At 43.4% G+C, this 19,405-nt stretch overlaps 1 protein-coding gene across 1 annotated transcript in view; it reads left to right on the forward strand.

Moving 5' to 3' along the window:
• Positions 1-19,405, forward strand: part of LOC135518032 (dual specificity testis-specific protein kinase 2-like) — a 35,761-nt gene that overhangs the window by 2,114 nt on the left and 14,242 nt on the right. The window contains exons 2-5 of the mRNA XM_064942860.1: positions 16,619-16,815; positions 18,020-18,141; positions 18,256-18,304; positions 18,618-18,767. Coding sequence (XP_064798932.1) covers positions 16,619-16,815; positions 18,020-18,141; positions 18,256-18,304; positions 18,618-18,767 — 518 coding nt within the window. The remainder of the gene's footprint in view (positions 1-16,618; positions 16,816-18,019; positions 18,142-18,255; positions 18,305-18,617; positions 18,768-19,405) is intronic.

Consider the following 19,405-nt stretch of genomic DNA (forward strand, 5'->3'; position numbering starts at 1 on the left):
CATTTTCTGATCCTTTGATTGGGTGGACACCGTCAGGTCATGCTGCAAGAGCTCTGATAGGTTGGAGTACGTCCTCCAGAAGTTGTCATAATTACTGTGTAAGTCTATGGAAGGGGGTGAGAACCATGAGCTTCCTAGGTTTTGTATTGAAGTCAATGTACCCAGAGGAGGACGGATGCTAGCTGTCCTCCGGCTACACCATGGTGCTACCTTACTGAGTGCTGCTTCGTAACATGTGAATATATTTAGTATAGCTTTATCTAAAAATTTGAACTTTTTACATATTTCACTATTCACTTTTTCTTCTGAAATTCACAGAGGAGGATGGTTCTCCCCTTCCTCCTCTGAGGAGCCTCCACTGGTAAGCACTGCAACATGGAACAGGTGCTCTCTTGTTATGTCCCTATATCATCCAAACTACACAAGTAGTCTACTGAAAGTGCAAGTGCAAATTCAAACCTGTCCCTTGCAGTAATAGTTGTATCACCAGGAGTGTGGAATGTTTCATGTGTTTTATGTGGTGTGGCAGTGACACTTGTTTGCATGTCTAATCACATTTGTCCCTGTCTGTGTGTGCTTTGTGTTCACTGTGTGTGCTTTGTGTTCACTGTGTGTGTGTGTGTGTGTGTGTGTGTGTGTGTGTGTGTGTGTGTGTGTGTGTGTGTGTGTGTGTGTGTGTGTGTGTGTGTGTGTGTGTGTGTGTGTGTGTGTGTGTGTGTGTGCGTGTGTGTGGTCTGGTCTCTCTCAGCTGCTGGACAAAGGCACTAACTTCTGCTGGTCTTGCTTTGGTTACACACACTGTGGGACTGACTGTGCACCCTGTCCCGTTCACCCCGACAAGATGCATATGAATAGCTTACTGAATCGATGGAGTAAGTAATATACTCTTCTAGTCCAACCATAAGCTCCTAACAGCATACTTACTACTTTCCTTCTTCTTTTGCACTCAATTCATCACGTTTTTTTCCCAATAAATATTATTGGGCCCTCTCAAAATATAATTCTAATGGGGCAGCCTTCTTATTGGTCAACAAAAGACAGACCATCTCTTGTTGTCAAATTGACTGGCTCCAGCAATTCTCTTGTTGTCAATTCAATAACGGACCAGTTAATTTGAGACCAGTGAGACGTTTTGTTTTTGTGTTGTTACTTCTAGTACCTTTAACACATTTCCCTCACTTGAAAGAAAATAACTGGAGAAAAGCTCTTGTTGAATGTGATTGCATTGCTTTAATCCTATATCTGTGCACCCCATGATTTTACATTGCTATATTATCCATCAGCGCGGCAGGTTCTTCACATTTTCCAGGGTCTTAGTTTACATAGAATATGTTTACTTGCAGTATGGCTTGTCTAATGATCTAACCTACACTTAGGTTGTGCCAAGCCAGTAAAAAATATAATATACATGTCATTATAGACATGTTATGGGAATTACAGGATAATAACATGACTGGCCAATTATTTCACTTGATTGACTCTTTTGAGTTTAGAGTGTGGTGAACAGTGGGGTAAACTCCTACACTCTGCTGTGTTCCACACATTTACATTTATTTTGCTTGTGGGGGACATAAGAGAAGACATGTGAGATATAAGGGTAGGCAGGGGACATAGGGGACCTAAGGGTAGGCGGTGGCTTGATGCATTGCCATGAATTTGTTGGCACTCAGTTAATCTACCCAGGAGCAGGGAATATCAGGAACTGTGCTACTGCCACCCAAACGAGGAGGACAGATCATAAATCAGTTATTAATATCAGACAACAGAACAGGCATTGTGAGTCTTCAGTACAGGAGGCTCTCTAACAGGGAGCTTGTGAATACAGTAGAGTTGATGTTCAGTAGGCGTGCAGTTGATACAGTACTAATTGTCTGTAAGAATTGTCTGTCCTCGGTTGCAATACTCACTACCGATTTTCATACTGCCCCTGGAACAATGTCAGCACAATAACTGTTCCTCGGGAGCTTCATGAAATGGCTGAGCAGCTGCACACAAGGCTAAGATCACCAAGCGCAATGCCAAGCGTCGGCTGGAGTGGTGTAAAGCTGTCCACCATTGGACTTTGGAGCAGTGGAAACGCGTTCTCTGGAGTGATGAATCACGCTTCACCATCTGGCAGTCCAACTAATGAATCTTGGTTTGCGCATGCCAGGTAGAATGCTACCTGCCTCAATGCATAGTGCCAACTGTAAAGTTTGGTGGATGAGGAATATTGGTCTTGGCTGTTTTTCACGGTTCGGTTAGGCCCTTTAGTTCCAGTGAAGGGAAATCTTAGCGTTAAAGCATACAATGACATTCTCGACATTCTGTGCTTCCAACTTTGTGGCAATAGTTTGAGGAAGGCCCTTTCTTGTTTCAGCATGACAATGCCCCCGTGCACGTAGCGAGGTCCATACAGAAATGGCTTGTCGAGATCGGTGTGGAAGAACATGACTGAAAGCCCTGACCTCAATCCCATCGAAAACGTTTGGGATGAATTGGAAAACCAACTGTGAGCCAGACCTACTCATCCAACATCAGTGTCTCACCTCACTAATGCTCTTGTGGCTGAATGCTGTGGGGACTTGCACCCAATGTTCCAACATCTAGTGGAAAGCCTTCCCAGAAGAGTGGAGGCTGTTATAGCAGCAAAGGAGGACCAACTCCATATTAATGCTCGTGATTTTGGAATGAGATGTTTGACGAGCAGGTGTCCACATACGTTTGGACAAGTAGCGTATATTTACACTACATGTATATCTAGTGTAACTGAAGTATCCATTAAACATCAGCACATTTTGTAGAAATATTTGTATGGATGAAATGATTTGCATCAGCCTTTGTAAGAGAAACGCAAAGACTGTGTGGTTCCTCAGGCTCAGAGACAGTCTCCTCTCATGGCGTTCCAATGACAAGGTCAGATCTTTGACCCTGTGTCATCTGTGGGTACAAAGCCTTCCTCAGATCTATGCATCATTGTCACTCATTTAGAGAAGGAATGAGAAACACTCTTATGAATGTTCTCTTCCTCTAGGAGTGATGCACATTTTGTCTATGCTTTCTGTTTGCCATGTACTGTCCTTGGTTATGTTGATACTAATGCCATATTCTGTGGTGTTTCACTAATGGAAAATTGTTTGTGGCAGCCATCGATTGTTCAGTGGGAGCAAAGTAGCTGAATGAATGTGCGTAGGTCATCTGTTTGGGTTGGTTTACTGACCAAAACAAAGGAGAACAACGTGGTCGATTCATAAGGGGCTTAACAGCGCGAGTTAGCCCTTATCTGTGTGGCACAACGATGGCACGCAAGCCTTGGCTGAACCCTGCCATGAGGTGACCATCTCTGCATGATGTAAACACAGAGGGTAACGTTGGCCATATTCAGATGCATGAAGGACTTATGCGTGTGTGTTTGTATGCAGATAGATCTGGTGTGATTCTGAAGGTTGGCCATAGGTCATTTCCAGCTTTGGTTACTCAATGTGGAACTGTGACACGTGTCACTTAGTTCGCCGGTCATCGAGTAGGACTTAAATACTTGTCAGGTCATAATTGGGGAGCATAGAGTGATCATGAGGAACAAGGGTACATTAAGCTACGGGTCAAGGCCTCGGAATCCAGTCATTTCCTCCGAGGTTTTGCTATCGTAGTACGGTCAAGTGCTCTGGAACTGTCTGGATTTCCTTTAGACACACCTTGTCACATCCTGGATTGTTTGTGATGACACACAGGCGAGGTCGATCCTTCCTCTGTCCTCAGTTAAATCCTTCCTGTGTCCCCAGTTTCTCTTCTGGTCCAGGTTAACCCTTCATAAAAAAAGTCATTAGCATAACTGTCTGCATGTTTACTTGAAAAGCATCTACTTTAAAAGCCTGGCTACACAATTGAACTGAAAACAAACTGAATCCCACACGAAGCTGCCACATTGTGCATAGTTCTGGTCAGGGAAAAAGTTAATACCCAGTAAACAGTTTTCATACCCATAGTTTGTTTAGTTGGTGTAGAACCCAGAAATATCCTATCTAGTGGATTGGAGTTTCTGTGGGTCTCTGACGCTGTGCCAGCTAGGAGACACAGTGGTACAGGGTACCAGTGGTACAATAGAGAGTTCACCACCAGTAGCAGACTGTGCTCCAGCTGTAGTTAGGTAGTTTTCCTGGGCAGGGCTGTGGAATGTGACAGGGCTGTGAGGATTAGTTGAACCTTTTGAACATCATATTGTTCTGTATTCAGGCACCTGGCCTGGTAGCCTGGTACAGGCTGCTTTGGCACTACTGGAGACTGGTGGGCCCCAGATACCCATTCAGAACCAGAGCCATACAGATCTCTAGGCCATTCAGAACCAGAGCCATACAGATCTCTAGGCCATTCAGAACCAGAGCCATAAAGATCTCTAGGCCATTCAGAACCAGAGCCATACAGATCTCTAGGCCATTCTGAACCAGAGCCATACAGATCTCTAGGCCATTCAGAACCAGAGCCATACAGATCTCTAGGCCATTCAGAACCAGAGCCATACAGATCTCTAGGCCAATCTGAACCATTCACCATCTTTTCACTCCAACCAATGCAGGAGCTGGATAGTAATGCCTTTCGCTACACCCACAATAACATCTGCTAAGTATGTGTATGTGACCAATACAATTTGATTTGATTTCATCTGTCTCTGGTTGGTTGTGTGTTTATCAGAACGCTGATCCAGTTATTAAGTTCCCAGACCTCAGTCACTGACCTCTGATTGATTCTCTGAGTCTGACTTTAATAATACATTTGTCACTTACTCAAGAAAATGTGACCAGGGGAAGGACAATGGGTGATTTAAAGGAATAAAATACACTACGTCTCTCATGTTAAATATAATGACCATGTCATTAGGAGCTGAGAACACCCTGCCCAATACTCTTTAGTCATGAGAAAGTTTAAACTTTGAACTTAGTTTTAACAAGGTAATAATATCTCTTTGAATTCAAATGGATTTACCCTGTTTTAAACAATCCCGTTTTGACAGAATCCCTTTTGTTTTAAACAACATGACACCCACCCTGAGTTCATGTGGCGTCTCAACCGATGGTGGGCACAACCCAGAAAAGCTCCGATGATGTGAAATAGGGTCTTAGCTACCGCAGAATCAGAGTTGACCTGTTTTTACATCATTCGGCATTCATGTTTTTTTTCAAGAAATTATTAAAAGTTTGACAAACCTGTTTTGTAAGCTTTAAAATAATATCAATCTCAAAGGTTTATCTTTTCCAGTGATGAAGACATGGTTGTCTCGTGCTATGGTGGAGTATGCAAAAGGTGTAAACTTTGAGCGCTTTTATCTCTTGAATGTTTGGCATTCAGGTCCAAAAAGTCACTTTCGTAGTACTTCTACACTGGGCAAATATGTGTGGAAGGTGTTGTTCCAATCAAAAGGGGTGCTGTCAAAAAGTTATTGAATTTAAACGGATTTAACCACAAAAAAAGTAGTTTAATGCATTGATTTAATAACTTGCCCAGAGCAAGCCCCTATAGATCTGAAGGAGTGCCTAAATGATGTAGCATTAAGAAGACTAACCTCTCTGCCTGGACAGGACAGACTGTGACGAGCAGTGGATCTTCGTGGCTTTAGGCTTCCCTGTGGAAAACTGTGAGCACTGATAGACAGATAATGAGAGATCATTGGGTATTTGTTATTGAGACTGTGTGTATGTGACTGGTGATTTTACAGCCAGCTCAGTCAACTGTTTACAAAGTTGAAAGCCTTCAAAGAACTGCCATTCACAGGGAAAATATCTACAGCACAGTCCCACACCCTGATGTCAATGTTGTGCATGTTGAACCTTCAACTTTGCCTGGGTGGTTTCCTTAAATAAAATAATTCCAGCAGTTTATACCACATGCGCACGCACACACATACACACTATCCCAAAATACACACACAGGCCGACATACACTTTATGGAAGCAGCAGGTCGTGACCCCGGGAGACAAACCATCTTAGGTAACAGGAAGTAACCTGAGAGAGCCGTGTCATAGAGGCTGAGGCCAGAGAGCGAGGGAGCAGAGAGCTGTGTCACATGGGCTGAGGACAGGGAGAGAGGGAGCAGAGAGCCGTGTCACAGGGGCTGAGGACAGAGAGAGAGGGAGCAGAGAGCTGTGTCACAGGGGCTGAGGAGAGAGAGAGAGGGAGCAGAGAGCCGTGTCACAGGGGCTGAGGACAGAGAGAGAGGGAGCAGAGAGCCGTGTCACAGGGGCTGAGGACAGAGAGAGAGGGAGCAGAGAGCCGTGTCACATGGGCTGAGGACAGGGAGAGAGGGAGCAGAGAGCCGTGTCACAGGGGCTGAGGACAGAGAGAGAGGGAGCAGAGAGCCGTGTCACAGGGGCTGAGGACAGAGAGAGAGGGAGCAGAGAGCCGTGTCACATGGGCTGAGGACAGGGAGAGAGGGAGCAGAGAGCTGTGTCACAGGGGCTGAGGACAGAGAGAGAGGGAGCAGAGAGCTGTGTCACAGGGGCTGAGGACAGAGAGAGAGGGAGCAGAGAGCCGTGTCACAGGGGCTGAGGACAGAGAGAGAGGGAGCAGAGAGCCGTGTCACATGGGCTGAGGACAGGGAGAGAGGAAGGAGAGAGCCGTGTCACAGGGGCTGAGGACAGAGAGAGGGAGCAGAGAGCTGTGTCATGGGCTGAGGACAGAGAGAGAGGGAGCAGAGAGCTCTGTCACAGGGGCTGAGGACAGAAAGCGAGGGAGCAGAAAGCCGTGTCACAGGGGCTGAGGACAGAGAGAGAGGGAGCAGTGTCACAGGGGCTGAGGACAGAGAGAGAGGGAGCAGAGCTGTGTCACAGGGGCTGATGACAGAGAGAGAGGGAGCAGAGAGCTGTGTCACAGGGTCTGAGGACAGAGCGAGAGGGAGCAGAGAGCCTGGTCACAGGGGCTTGGGACAGAGAGAGAGGGAGGGAGCAGTTAGCCGACCACAGTTCTAGGTTTCCACTACACTGAATTATTGATCCAGCACATCAAGGCAAAGCCCAGGCAGGCCAGAAGCCGATCCACTTACCATCAACACAAGTCCCAACCCTGCCAGCTATCCATGCAGCATCATGTCACAAGGACCATAAATTAATCATTATCCACGGATGGCCGGCCCATTTGTAAAAGCTCAATTTCGTCACTATTCAACCTGATATTTTGTTTGTTGCATTGCCCATAAGGATTTTACACTAACTGTATTGCATATGAGAGTGACACTTGTATATTGTGTGTGTAATAATGCATTGCTTCTGAGCCGGTCTGTGATGCTGGCCAGTGTAAGATTGTTGTTGATCAGGTTTATTTGTATATTTTTGTGCTCATCACATCACCCACACAAGGCAGGCCTTGTTCTTTTTGATTCCCCCGCCTCCTCTCTGGCCCTCTCAGAACAAGTGTTATGAAATCAACTGCTGTCCATTTGTGTGTGAGGGCTGAGTGGCGCTGTGATTGTTTAGTGGTGGGCAGCCCTTCACATGTCCTGACATGTTTGACCCAGCTTGTTCCATGAGTGCCTCTCTGTCTCTCTCTGTCTCTCACTGTCTATCCATACTGATACAAAGTACATACCAAACTCACACTAGCACAACCACATTCTCTTTTCAGTAGCTCGTATACTCAGACATTTTAGTCTCAAACATTAATTTCCCCTTGTAAACTACACAGTCAGTCAAAGAATGACACAGAGTTTGTGTAATGCTCCAGAGGACCACTCAGAATACACCCTCATACATGCAAGGCATAGTGTTCAGGAAGGCAGGTTAGCCCACACATACTCAGCTAGTTCTCATGAATCTACACATACACACACACACACACACACACACACACACACACACACACACACACACACACACACACACACACACACACACACACACACACACACACACACACACACACACACACACACACAGAGCCTTGGTATGAGGAAGGCCTTTCTGCCCACTCTCTTGAAAGCTCTGAGAGTTTTCGTGGGAGAGAATGTGAGGAGGAAGCAGAACTCTGGCAAAATGCTTTCTCATTTTGATCTGTCACAATGTGAAATAGCAAGTTCAAAATCTTCTCAGTCCTAAAATAAAATGAAAATGCTTTGGTAGGGGAACAGCCAAGCTGGTTTCAGGAGTGTTGAAAACAATGACTCCATCGTAAAAGGAAAAAATATGGTGTATGTGTGTGTGTGTGTGTGTGTGTGTGTGTGTGTGTGTGTGTGTGTGTGTGTGTGTGTGTGTGTGTGTGTGTGTGTGTGTGTGTGCGTCATGCACAGTAAGTGAAAGCTCATGCAGTGTCATGTGAAGAGCCATGTTCTAGTTTGTGAAGCAGAAAGTTAATATTTTACCTATCAGGTAATTGCCTGTTTGTGTTGATTTGACTATCTCTCTGTTGATAACTGTACTGTACACCATGGTTGCATATACAGTGGAATTGAAACAGATTTCTTTGTCCACATACAGCAGCAGAAAAGAACCTCATGCCTACTGTAAAATATGGTGGTGGATCTTTGATGTTATGGGGCTATTTTGCTTCCACTGGTCCTGGAGCCCTTGTTAAGGTCCATAGCATCATGAACCAACCCAGTACCAGCACATTTTTGCCAAAAACCTTGTTCTCGGTCAGGAGGCTGAAACGTGGTTGTAAGTGGTTCTTCCAGCAAGACAATAACTCCAAGCACACATCAAAATCTACAAAGAAACAGTTTGCAATGGTCATCTCAGTCTCCAGACTTGAAACCCATTTGAAAACCTGTGGTTTGAATTGAAGAGCGCAGTCCGTAAGCGCAGACAAAGGATATCAAGGATCTGGAAGGATTCTGTATGGAGGAATGGTCTAAGATCCCTCCCAACGTGTTCTCCAACTCATAAAGCATTTTAGAAAAAGGCTCATTGCTGTTATCCTTGCAAGGTGAGGTATTAAAGTATTGAAAACGGGTGTCAATCATTTTGACCCATACCTTTTTTTGGGACCAAAAATAATTACATGCTCTTTCTCTGAGCAATTGTATTAGAGAAAAATAATATAATTTCCCCAAAATGTTATAATACAATATAGCTTAGTATTTTAATGATTTATTTTGTACAGTAATTTTTCTCATCTTTATGAATGGTATCAATAGTTTTGGACCCAACTGTATATTTCATAGTGCTGAAAGTCTCATGTTGGAATGGAATATATCAAAGGGGAGTCTATGCAGAAATGAGTAGAAGCAAAAGGATTTGATCTTTAGTGAGATGAGACAGGAAGTATAAGGTCAAGGAATTTCAGATCCGTCTCTCTTTGTAAATCCCTTAATAATCCCTTCTGGGACCTAAATGGGCTGATGATGAATCCCATATGGGCCTGTAGAAAGGCTTTAGCTCTACTGTAAATTGTCTGTGTACAACGTTATGCCTTGTTTACGTCAGCTTGATTTTGTAATCAGCGCCCGGTAGCTGCGATAGGGGAGGTTACCAAACACGGATTATTTGGGCAGCCCCCCATCCCTCTCCCCCCCAGTTGTTTGTCTGTTATAACATTGTCAATCATTTGTCCATTGTGGTGAGCTTTGTACCAGTACACTGCATGACAAAAGGTATGTGGACTCCTGCTTGTCAAATATCTCATTCCAAAATCATGGGCATTAAAATGGCGTTGCCCCCTTTGCTGCTATAACAGGCTCCACTCTTCTGGGAAGGCTTTCCACTAGATGTTGGAATATTGCTGTGGGGACTTGCTTCCATTCAGCCACAAGAGCATTAGTGAGGTCGGCCACTGATGTACGGCCATTCGGCCAGGCTCGCAGTCGGTGTTCCAATTCATCCCAAAGGTGTTCGATGGGGTTGAGGTCAGAGCCCTGTGCAGGCCAGTAAAGTTACTCCACACCGATCTTGCCAAACCATTTCTGTATGGACCTCGCTTTGTGGACGGGGGTGTTTTTATGCTGAAAGAGGAAAGGGCCTTCCCAAAACTGTTGCCACAAAGTTGGAAGCACAGAATTATCTGGAATGTCTTTGTATTCCGTAGTGTTAAGATTTCCCTTCACTGGAAGGTGAAGGTGCCTAGCCTGAACTATGAAAAACAGCCCCAGACCATTATGCCTCCTCCACCAAACTTTACAGTTGGCACTATGCATTGGGGCAGGTAGCCGTTCTCTTGGCATCCGCCAAACCTAAATTAGTCCACATACTGCCGGATGGTGAATCGTGATTCATTTCTCCAGAGAACATGTTCCACTGCTCTAGAGTCCAATGGTGGCAAGCTTTACACCATCCCAGCCAATGCTTGGCATTGCTCATGGTGATCTTAGGCTTGTGCGTGGCTGCTCGGCTATGGAAACCTATTTCTTGAAGGCCCTGGCTAACAGTTCTTTTGCTGACATTGTTTCCAGAGGCAGTTTGGAACTCGGTAGTGAGTATTGCAATCGAGGACAGACAATTTTTCTCTCACTACGGCCTTCAGCACTTGCCGGTCCCGTTCTGTGCGCTTGTGTGGCCTACCACTTTGCGGCTGAGACATTGTTTCTTCTAGACTTTTCCACTGCACAATAACAGCACTTACAGTACTGCCTGGGGCAACTCTAGCAGGGCAGAAATATGACAAACCTTTGAATACAGAGTGTAGATTGTGTGAGCGGATGTGTCTGGAGGCCCAGGGTTGCAGGGAGAGCCAAGGGTTCGAGTGATAGACTCACTGGACTGATGGCTGTGCAGACTGCAGAGGGGAGCTGCTAGGACCACCTAGGAAAGATTGGCTGGAGCTAGCGCTGTAAATGGTTGGTTTATTTATTTGCTATAAATATGGTTGGATGGATGAAGAGAAAGAAGGCCTTCACTGGCAGTCCCCCACGTCATAGATGGCTGAGGATTGTGCAGCGATGGCTTTTTAATGTTGGGGTGATGTAACAGTCTGTCATCCACACTGACTTGTTAAGCTGTTGTTGATGAAATAATATCTGTCTTGTACACATTGGTCATGCGGTACGTAACACACGCACGCACACACACACTTACACACACACTTACTCTTTGTTCTCTATCTCTTTCGTGATTTATTTCCATCAATTTGATTTGTGATTCAATTTCCAGACCTTTGTAAATACGTTTAAAATAATTGTGTTTCAATTGACCTGCCTGGTAAAAAAAATACAGGGCCTTCAGAAAGTATTCATACACCTTGACTTATTCCACATTGTGTTGTGTTACAGCCTGAATTCAAAATGGATTAAATATATATATATATATATATATATATATATATATATATATATATATATATATATATATATACCATCTACACACAATACCCCACAATGACAAAGTGAAAACATGTTTTTCAGACTTTTGCAGAAATATCTCATTTACATAAGTATTCACACCCCTGAGTCACCTTTTGGCAGCGATTACAGCTGTGTCTTTCTGTTTAAGTCTCTAAGAGCTTTCCACACCTGGATTGTGCAAAATCTGCCCATTCTTCTTTTGAAAATTCTTCACGCTCTGTCACATTGGTTTTTGATCATTGCTAAACAACCATTTTCAGGTCTTGCTATAGATTTTCAAGCAGATTTAAGTCAAAACTGTAACTGGTAAGCAACTCCGGTGTAGATTTGGCCTTGTGTTTCAGGTTATTATCCAGCTAAAAGTTTTTTTATTTTTATTTTTTATTTATTTTTTATATTTTATTTTTGCATTTTCCAATTAAGAACATTCAAAACAAAAGTGAAAAGATATTAGACAACGATAGGACAAAGTGACAGTAACAGACGAAAGTAACAAAAATAAATTATAATTATAATAATATAAACAAACATACAAATAATTTAAAAAAAAATGTAAAAAAAAAAAATAAAAAAAAATAACGAGACATTGGATCACCTGCCGTAGGCTACATATTATACATGACGTGTGAAACATTATGTGAGGATTATATATACATTCAATCAATGAGATGTGGGGGGAGATTCTCCATATAGTCAATAAAAGGTTGCCAAATTCTGTAAAATGTCTTTAACTTATTCCTCAAGCAGTAAGTGATTTTCTCCAAAGGGATACAACTATTAACTTCCGAAAGCCACATTGCAACTGGCAGGGAGGAATCCAATTTCCATTTCAAGGCAATACATTTCTTGGCAATCGCTAGCAATATTTCTGTTAGCTTTATAGTATGGCTTTGCCTAAGATTGGTGTTAGTAAAGTTACCCTGTAGACAGACCTCCGGGTCTAAAGGGAATGCAACCCCGTGAATTGAGGATATGGTATCGCATACCCCCTGCCAGAAACCGTGTAGTTTTGAACACTGCCAAGTGGAATGGAGGAATGTTCCTTCATCTGAGCCACATCTAAAACATAGGGAGGAGATATCTGGGTTGAACCTGTGCAGTCTAGATGGGGTGATATAGAGCTGATGGAGGAAATTAAACTGGATCAGTCTGTATCTGGAGTTCAATGTGGATGTAACCCCATCCCTATCCAGCTAAAAGTTTAAAGGGGAATTCATCTCCCAGTGTCTGGTAGAAAGTAGAGCCCGATTTTCCTTTGGCCACGTTGTGTTGGATTTGCCCCAAACATAACCCTTTGTATTCAGGACATAAAGGAAAAGCAGCCAACAAGTGCTCAGCATATGTGGGAACTCCTTCAAGACTGTTGGAAAAGCATTCCAAGTGAAGCTGGTAGAGAGAATGCTAAGAGTGTGCAAAGCTGTCTTCAAGGCAAAGGGTGGCTACTTTGAGGAATATAAAATATATTTTAATTTGTTCAACACTTTTTTGTTACTATATGATTCCATATGTTTTGAAGTCTTTGCTATTATTCTACAACGTAGAAAACAGTAAAAATAAAGAAAAACCATTGAATTAGTAGGTGTGTACAAACTTTTGACTGGTGCTGTACATTTGTAAAGTCATAAGAGAAGTACACAAATATTTTGACAATTTAAACATAATTATAACCTATAGGATAGTCAACAAGTTATTTATGGTTTACTAGGAGCCACTAGTAAACCATATCTATCCCCACACAACACACTTACAACTTCACATTGGCCCAGGGCTGGACGGTGAGCTCATGTGGCCCTCATGATCTCACCACTCTACGTTACACACTCCAGGGTAAAGGCTGTGTGTTTGCATGTGAGTGTAACCCAATTGACCACCAACTAGATCACTCATATTAAAACTGACTTTTGCTATTTGTCGAGAGAGAGAGAAAACAACTGTACTTTGAAAACAAAGACACAGTTGAGTTTAGGGCTAATCAACATGGGCTTGTCTGCCCAGATATACTGTATGGCATTGTGTTTCAGATAAAACAGTCCTCTTGGCAAAGTCATAACATTACCATGACTTACTGTATTTTTGTGTATTTATGACATTCCTTGGAGTATTGCATTGTTTATGACCTTACTGTGCTTGAAAGACTCTGAGGAAGCCCCTGTCTTAGAAGCCTTGTCCTGGAGCCAGTGGCCTGTGTGCGTACATGGCAGGGAGGTGTGATACAGGGGCCTGTATATGACTTTTATATGACCTGTGTTTGGCCTGGCGCCTGGTCAGAGGTCCCCTGGGTTCGCTGTCTCTGTCTCATCTCCACTCTAACATGTAAACCCCACCGACCACATTTAGTGCATGTTGCAAAATGTGTTTACACACACATTATTCAGTCATTTCACCAACACATTTCACCAACATTTCACGAACGCGGACCTGCATAGTCAAGCTCTAAAATAGAACTTGGTTCTCCACGTGCTGCAAGTCCCCTCCTTATTGAATATCAGGAAGATACAAACCCACATGGATGATTGAAAGACAAACCAGGTGAGATCAATTAAAGATTTTGTATGATTTCAGGTCAAAGTTCAACAAAGAAAAAGCCAAAAAGAGGACATATGCAGGTCAGGTAAAATAACAACCCAATGTTTATCTCCCAGGGCAACCTAGCTAGCAACAGCTAGATCGCTAAATATCCATGAATGTTTCATGTGTGTTTCGACATGCCCCCAAATTAATATAGTTGGTTCAGTTGATTTTGGTATTTTAACCTGCATGTTATCATCGCGTCTGGTGTGTATGGGCGAAATTAACCTGCGGGCGATGGCACACGTAGACGCATGCGCGTAGCCGGTGTAGTCAGCATGTAAACCGCCCGCCCCCCCCCCCCCCCCCCCAATGCCATCCTGCCCCCCAATCCCATCTACCTCCTACCCACCCTTCCCCCTCCTCCCCCACTCCGACCCAGACTACCCACTTCTAATCCCATCGCCCCACCCCTTCTTATCCCAGAGCAGGGAGTCAGTCTCTATAAAGAATTTTTTTTTATCTTCCTTGGTTCGACACAAAACATAATACAAAACATTAATAAACAAGAAGAGCTCAATGACAGAACTACATAAATCTTGAAGAAACAGGACTGTAGGAAAGCTGCAGGCTCAGACCGGGTCTCCTCAGCCACACTAAAGCACTGTGCTGACCAGCCGTCCCCTGTATTCACGGACATCTTCAATCTATCACTTGAACTATGCACTGTTCCTGCCTGTTTTAAATCACTCATCATCGTTCCCAACGAAACAGAATGTATCCAGCCTGGATGACTGATCTTGAGAATAGAAAACTTTCAGAACAAAAATTCTAGTAATACTTTTGTGTACATGTGCGCTAAGCTGTCCTTAGTGGATTTGTGAACACTGAAGAATCTAGTTTCACGTGACTTGTTCCTAGTTAATGGACTTTTCATGCTTCTGTTGCACTAGATTGTGATATTATTTATTATGGCAATATTTGCTCTCCCACTAAAGTATTCTCATACCTATCTGGTCATCATGATGAAAATATTTAGCAGAACTCTTTTCAACCATGCACCATTTGCAGAAGCTATGAGAAGCTTGTGTGATGGAATCTGTGTGAACAGACAACAAAACAGGAGGTTGTTTGGCCTTGAGCAGGTGTTAGATACAGTAGCCAAGGCCTCAGCCCGGTATAATTGTTTTCTGCCTTGGAGCTGAAAGGAACGATGACATATGCTGTTGTGATGGTGTCATAGACCTCTGCTATGTACAGTATGTATTTGTAGTTTTAGGCTACACACCGCATAAGCAAAGAATAATGAATCTAAACCTCGATTGTGCGTCTCCAAATGGGTTTGTAAACCTGTCACAGTTATGCTGGGCAAGTAAAGAATGACTTTTGTAAAGGGGATTTTCAGGTGAACAAAAGACAAGAGCAGTCATGGATATAGTCAATCATAATCATTTCAGTTTAATACAAGTTGCAACAACGATATACCTCCCGCACAGAAGCAGAGAAAATGTCTAGCAGAGACAGGCCCCTTTTTATATTCTAATCTGGTACCAAATGTACTGTAAACACCAGGCAGAGATGCTGGGAGGAAGAGAGACATTATCAGTGTTCCCTCGGCTCAGTGAGGCGCCAACCTTTAACCATCACATTCAACACTGGTAGACATTTAATACTGGCACTTAAACAGGTCAAAGATACGAACATCAGTACTTAGTTACAGTAAATAAAATACAGCCGAGGAATTTATCAAATAATTCCCCATTAAATACTTAGAAGGAAATTGTTATTTGCAATTAATTGCAGGCATTAAAAGATCTTTGAGTGCAAATTATGGTTTCATCTCACAATGTCTTTCATCTCATCAAAATTATTTCCCTTTCCTCAGAATCTGTTTAATTTGCATTTTAAATGAGTATATTTCCCTTTCAAATCGCCCCCATTTTATTTCAAGATCAACAACATTTCCTTTCCATCTTCTTTTTTTCTCATTTTTACAACACTGAACAAAAATATAAACGCAACATGTAAAGTGTTGGTTTCATGAGCTGAAATAAAAAAAATCTATGAAATATTCCATACGCGCACAAATCTTATTTCTCAAAAATAAAATGCACATATTACTTTACATCCATGTTGGTGAGCATTTCCTCCTTTGCCAGGATAATCCACCTGACAGGTGTGGCATATCAACAAGCTGATTATACAGCAAGATCATTACACAGGTGGACCTTGTTAGGGGAAAATAAATGGCCACTTTCAAGTGTGCAGTTTTGTCACACAACACAATGCCACATATATCTCAATTTTTGAGGGAGTGTGCAATTGGCATGCTGACTGCAGGAATGCCCATATGGCGGAGCACAATTGGTCCAGCGTCGTCCGGATTAGGGGAGGGGTTGTCCGGGGTAGGCCGTCATTGTAAAATAATAATTTGTTCTTAACTGACTTGCCTAGTGAAATAAAATGTAGACCAGAGCTGTTTCCAGATAATTTAATGTTAATTTCTCTACCATAAACTGCCTACAACATTGTTTTAGAGAATTTGGCAGTAGGTCCAACTGGCCTCACAACCAACCACACCTCCACATCTGGATTCTTCACCTGCAAGAACATCTGATCAATTAATGCCCTTTTGTGGAGAAACACATTCTGATTGGCTGGGCCTAGCTCCCCAGTGGGTGGGCTTGGCTGCCAGGTGGGTCTGCCTGTTGCCTCCAAGGCCCAATCATGGCTACACAGTATAGGTTTGAGTGTTCGCCGCCGACATTTCTGGATTGAAGGAGAGCATTGTGATAATTCTAGTTCCTCTGATGGCTTTAACACTGGGATAGGGATAATGAGTGAGACTGAGTGTCTGACCCTGTGCTTCTCTAGACGAGCTGTCCAGGATGAGGTGTGAGTTGGAGGTGACCCCTGAACCGAGCAGCCCCACGCTGCTCGGAGAGGTAGCAGACACCTACTGCCAGGTGGACCGCTGGCAGAAGCTTCGCACCGCTGTCCGCAAACTGGAATTCTGGGAAGACTTCAGTGCCGAGCTGATTGGGAGTGGCTTCTTCTCCAAGGTGTACAAGGTATGAACGGTCCAGTTTGTACATGGCTGAAAATAAATGTGTGTGTGCTTGTGAATACATCGACGTGTGTGTGTGTGTGTGTGTGTGTGTGTGTGTGTGTGTGTGTGTGTGTGTGTGTGTGTGTGTGTGTGAAAGAGAGAACAAAAAATAACTGACTTTCTACACCCCTTACCTATGATTTACTTCCCATATTTCATGTTTGTTTCAGTAACGAAAGTGTTCAAAATTCCATCATGCTGTATGTGGCATACATCCTGATAAGTGTATTATGACATATTTCACAGAAGCCAATACATCAATTATAGTCCCAACCAAAGAGCAACCTCCATTTTGTGTACTACCAACTCGGGTGTTAACTGAAAACATGATGCCTTGGCTGATCCCTGAAGCACTCCTCAGAGCAGCAGCCACAACATGCCCAAGTCATTACACTGCAGTCATGTCCTTCTCTGCATTCACATGCCCACGAGACATAGGAACACAGCTTACGTTCTCTTAATACTGTCTAGATGTACTGTCTGTGGAGTCAAATGAACAACATTAAAATGCTAATGACTGAAAACTGGCAGTCCTAGTAGTTCTTGGAGGTAATGTCAGGTCACAATAGCTCTGTAGCAGAGCCATCATGCAGGGCCACCGTGCGTGTTTGTGTTGAGACGGAACTCCCAGACGCTCAGATACAGATCAGAGATGGCGATATAAAGTCTGAAAGGAGGGTGATTACAGGTGTGCAGTCAGTCAGCCAGTGTGATGGTTCAGGAACCTGTGCCAGGCTGTCTTCCAAATGGCTCCCTATGTAGGGCACTTCTTTTGACATGTGGGCCCTGGTCAAAAGTAGTGTACTACATAGGGAATAGGATAGGGAATAGGTTGCCATTTGGGACACAGACAGAGAATGCTACTGTGGAGGGAACGTAGTGTACCACGGAACCAGTCTGGCCTCACAGAGACAATAGGATGTAGTTAACTCACCTCAGGAAGAGATCAAGACTACTAAGATGGTTGCTCTAGTCTCAGCACATTTTCATCTTGTGTTGGTATGCAAGAAACTGCATTGTTTGTTTTGTTACCCTGGCTCTAGTTCATAGAGATCCAGCCCTGTTTACAACTTGTCCAAATACACAATAGTGAGATTGTCCAACTGTTGTCAATCAAAGCTGAGCAACAACCACTCTGTAAATATATAACGCCCTTTGTTGTCTAGGTGTCGCACAGCACAACGAGGAAAGTGATGGTGGTCAAGATCTATAAGAACGACGTGGACCAGGACAGCATCGTACGAGAGATCAGTCTACTGCAGAAGCTCTCACACCCTAACATTGTCAGGTCAGTCCCTTTCCAACATATATGACAAATGCTTGTATTTAGAGGAAGATGTGTCGGAGTTGCAACAACAAAGTAACACTGTGATAGTAATACAACCTATTATTATCCTCACAGGTATCTTGGGATCTGTGTGCGAGAAGAAAAGCTGTACCCAATACTGGAGGTAAGACATTTTCCTCTCAGTATCTGTGCATCTCACCATAGAATCAAGAGATTGGTATCCCTGTGTAAAAGCCATAGAAAGGATTATCTCTATGGTATAACCCATCTCTATAGACACATGTAGATTCTCTATGGTACTTTCCCTCTGTATTTGTGCATCTGGCAGTAGTCACAGTTGTTGAAGGGAATAGATTGCTAAGTATGTGTTTAACCATGGAAATAGAATATCGATGTACGGAATAAAGGATCCATCTCCATAGACATGAATATAGGATCTCTATGGTACTAATTGCACCCCCTCTCTGTGTTGTCAGTATGTGAGTGGGGGCTGTCTGGAGGACCTCCTGGCCCAGGAGGACGTGTCTCTGTGTTGGAGGGAGAAGGTGGACCTGGCCTGTGACATCAGCAGAGGCATGACCTACCTGCACTACAAGAACATCTACCACAGAGACCTCAACTCCAAGGTACATGCACACACACACACCACTGCCAGGCCAGGGTCTCGTCTGGACAGATGACTACAGTGGTGCCAGAGCAAAGTACACTACTAATGCAATCTGGGCTTTTAATTTAAAAAACGCACTTGACTTTCATTTGACATTAATCTTTTTCCATGTATCCAGACGTGAGTGGGAAGTTGATTGAAGGTATTAAGGACGAGTACAGTATATGTTTCTGGTTATTTCTTGATCTGTAAATCAGATAACTAGGGTCAGCCGACTATTTTCTCAAGCACGTAGATCAGAGATCATCAACTTGATTCAGCCTCGGCTCACTTTTTTCTGGAGCGGATGGTCAGGGGACCGGAACATAATTACCAATCATTTGTAGATCACAAATTGACTGCAAGAAGCCCAAACAGATATATTTGACTAAAACGTAAACATTTCAAACCTTCCATACATTTGTATACGAATACATATCTCTCTATTATGCACAGGAATACTCTGGAACAGATGTCCAAAATAAAAATAAATTGGAGCTGATTTTCTGTTGTTTTTACAGTCTTTTTTTAATGTCTAACAAACCATTTTATACTTTTTTTTTGCTCAGAGAACTTGGGGGGGGGGCAAATAAAATCACCTTGGGCCGCCAGTTGAAA

The sequence above is a fragment of the Oncorhynchus masou genome, chromosome 28 (genome assembly GCF_036934945.1).
Source record: "Oncorhynchus masou masou isolate Uvic2021 chromosome 28, UVic_Omas_1.1, whole genome shotgun sequence".
Lineage (NCBI taxonomy): Eukaryota > Metazoa > Chordata > Actinopteri > Salmoniformes > Salmonidae > Oncorhynchus > Oncorhynchus masou.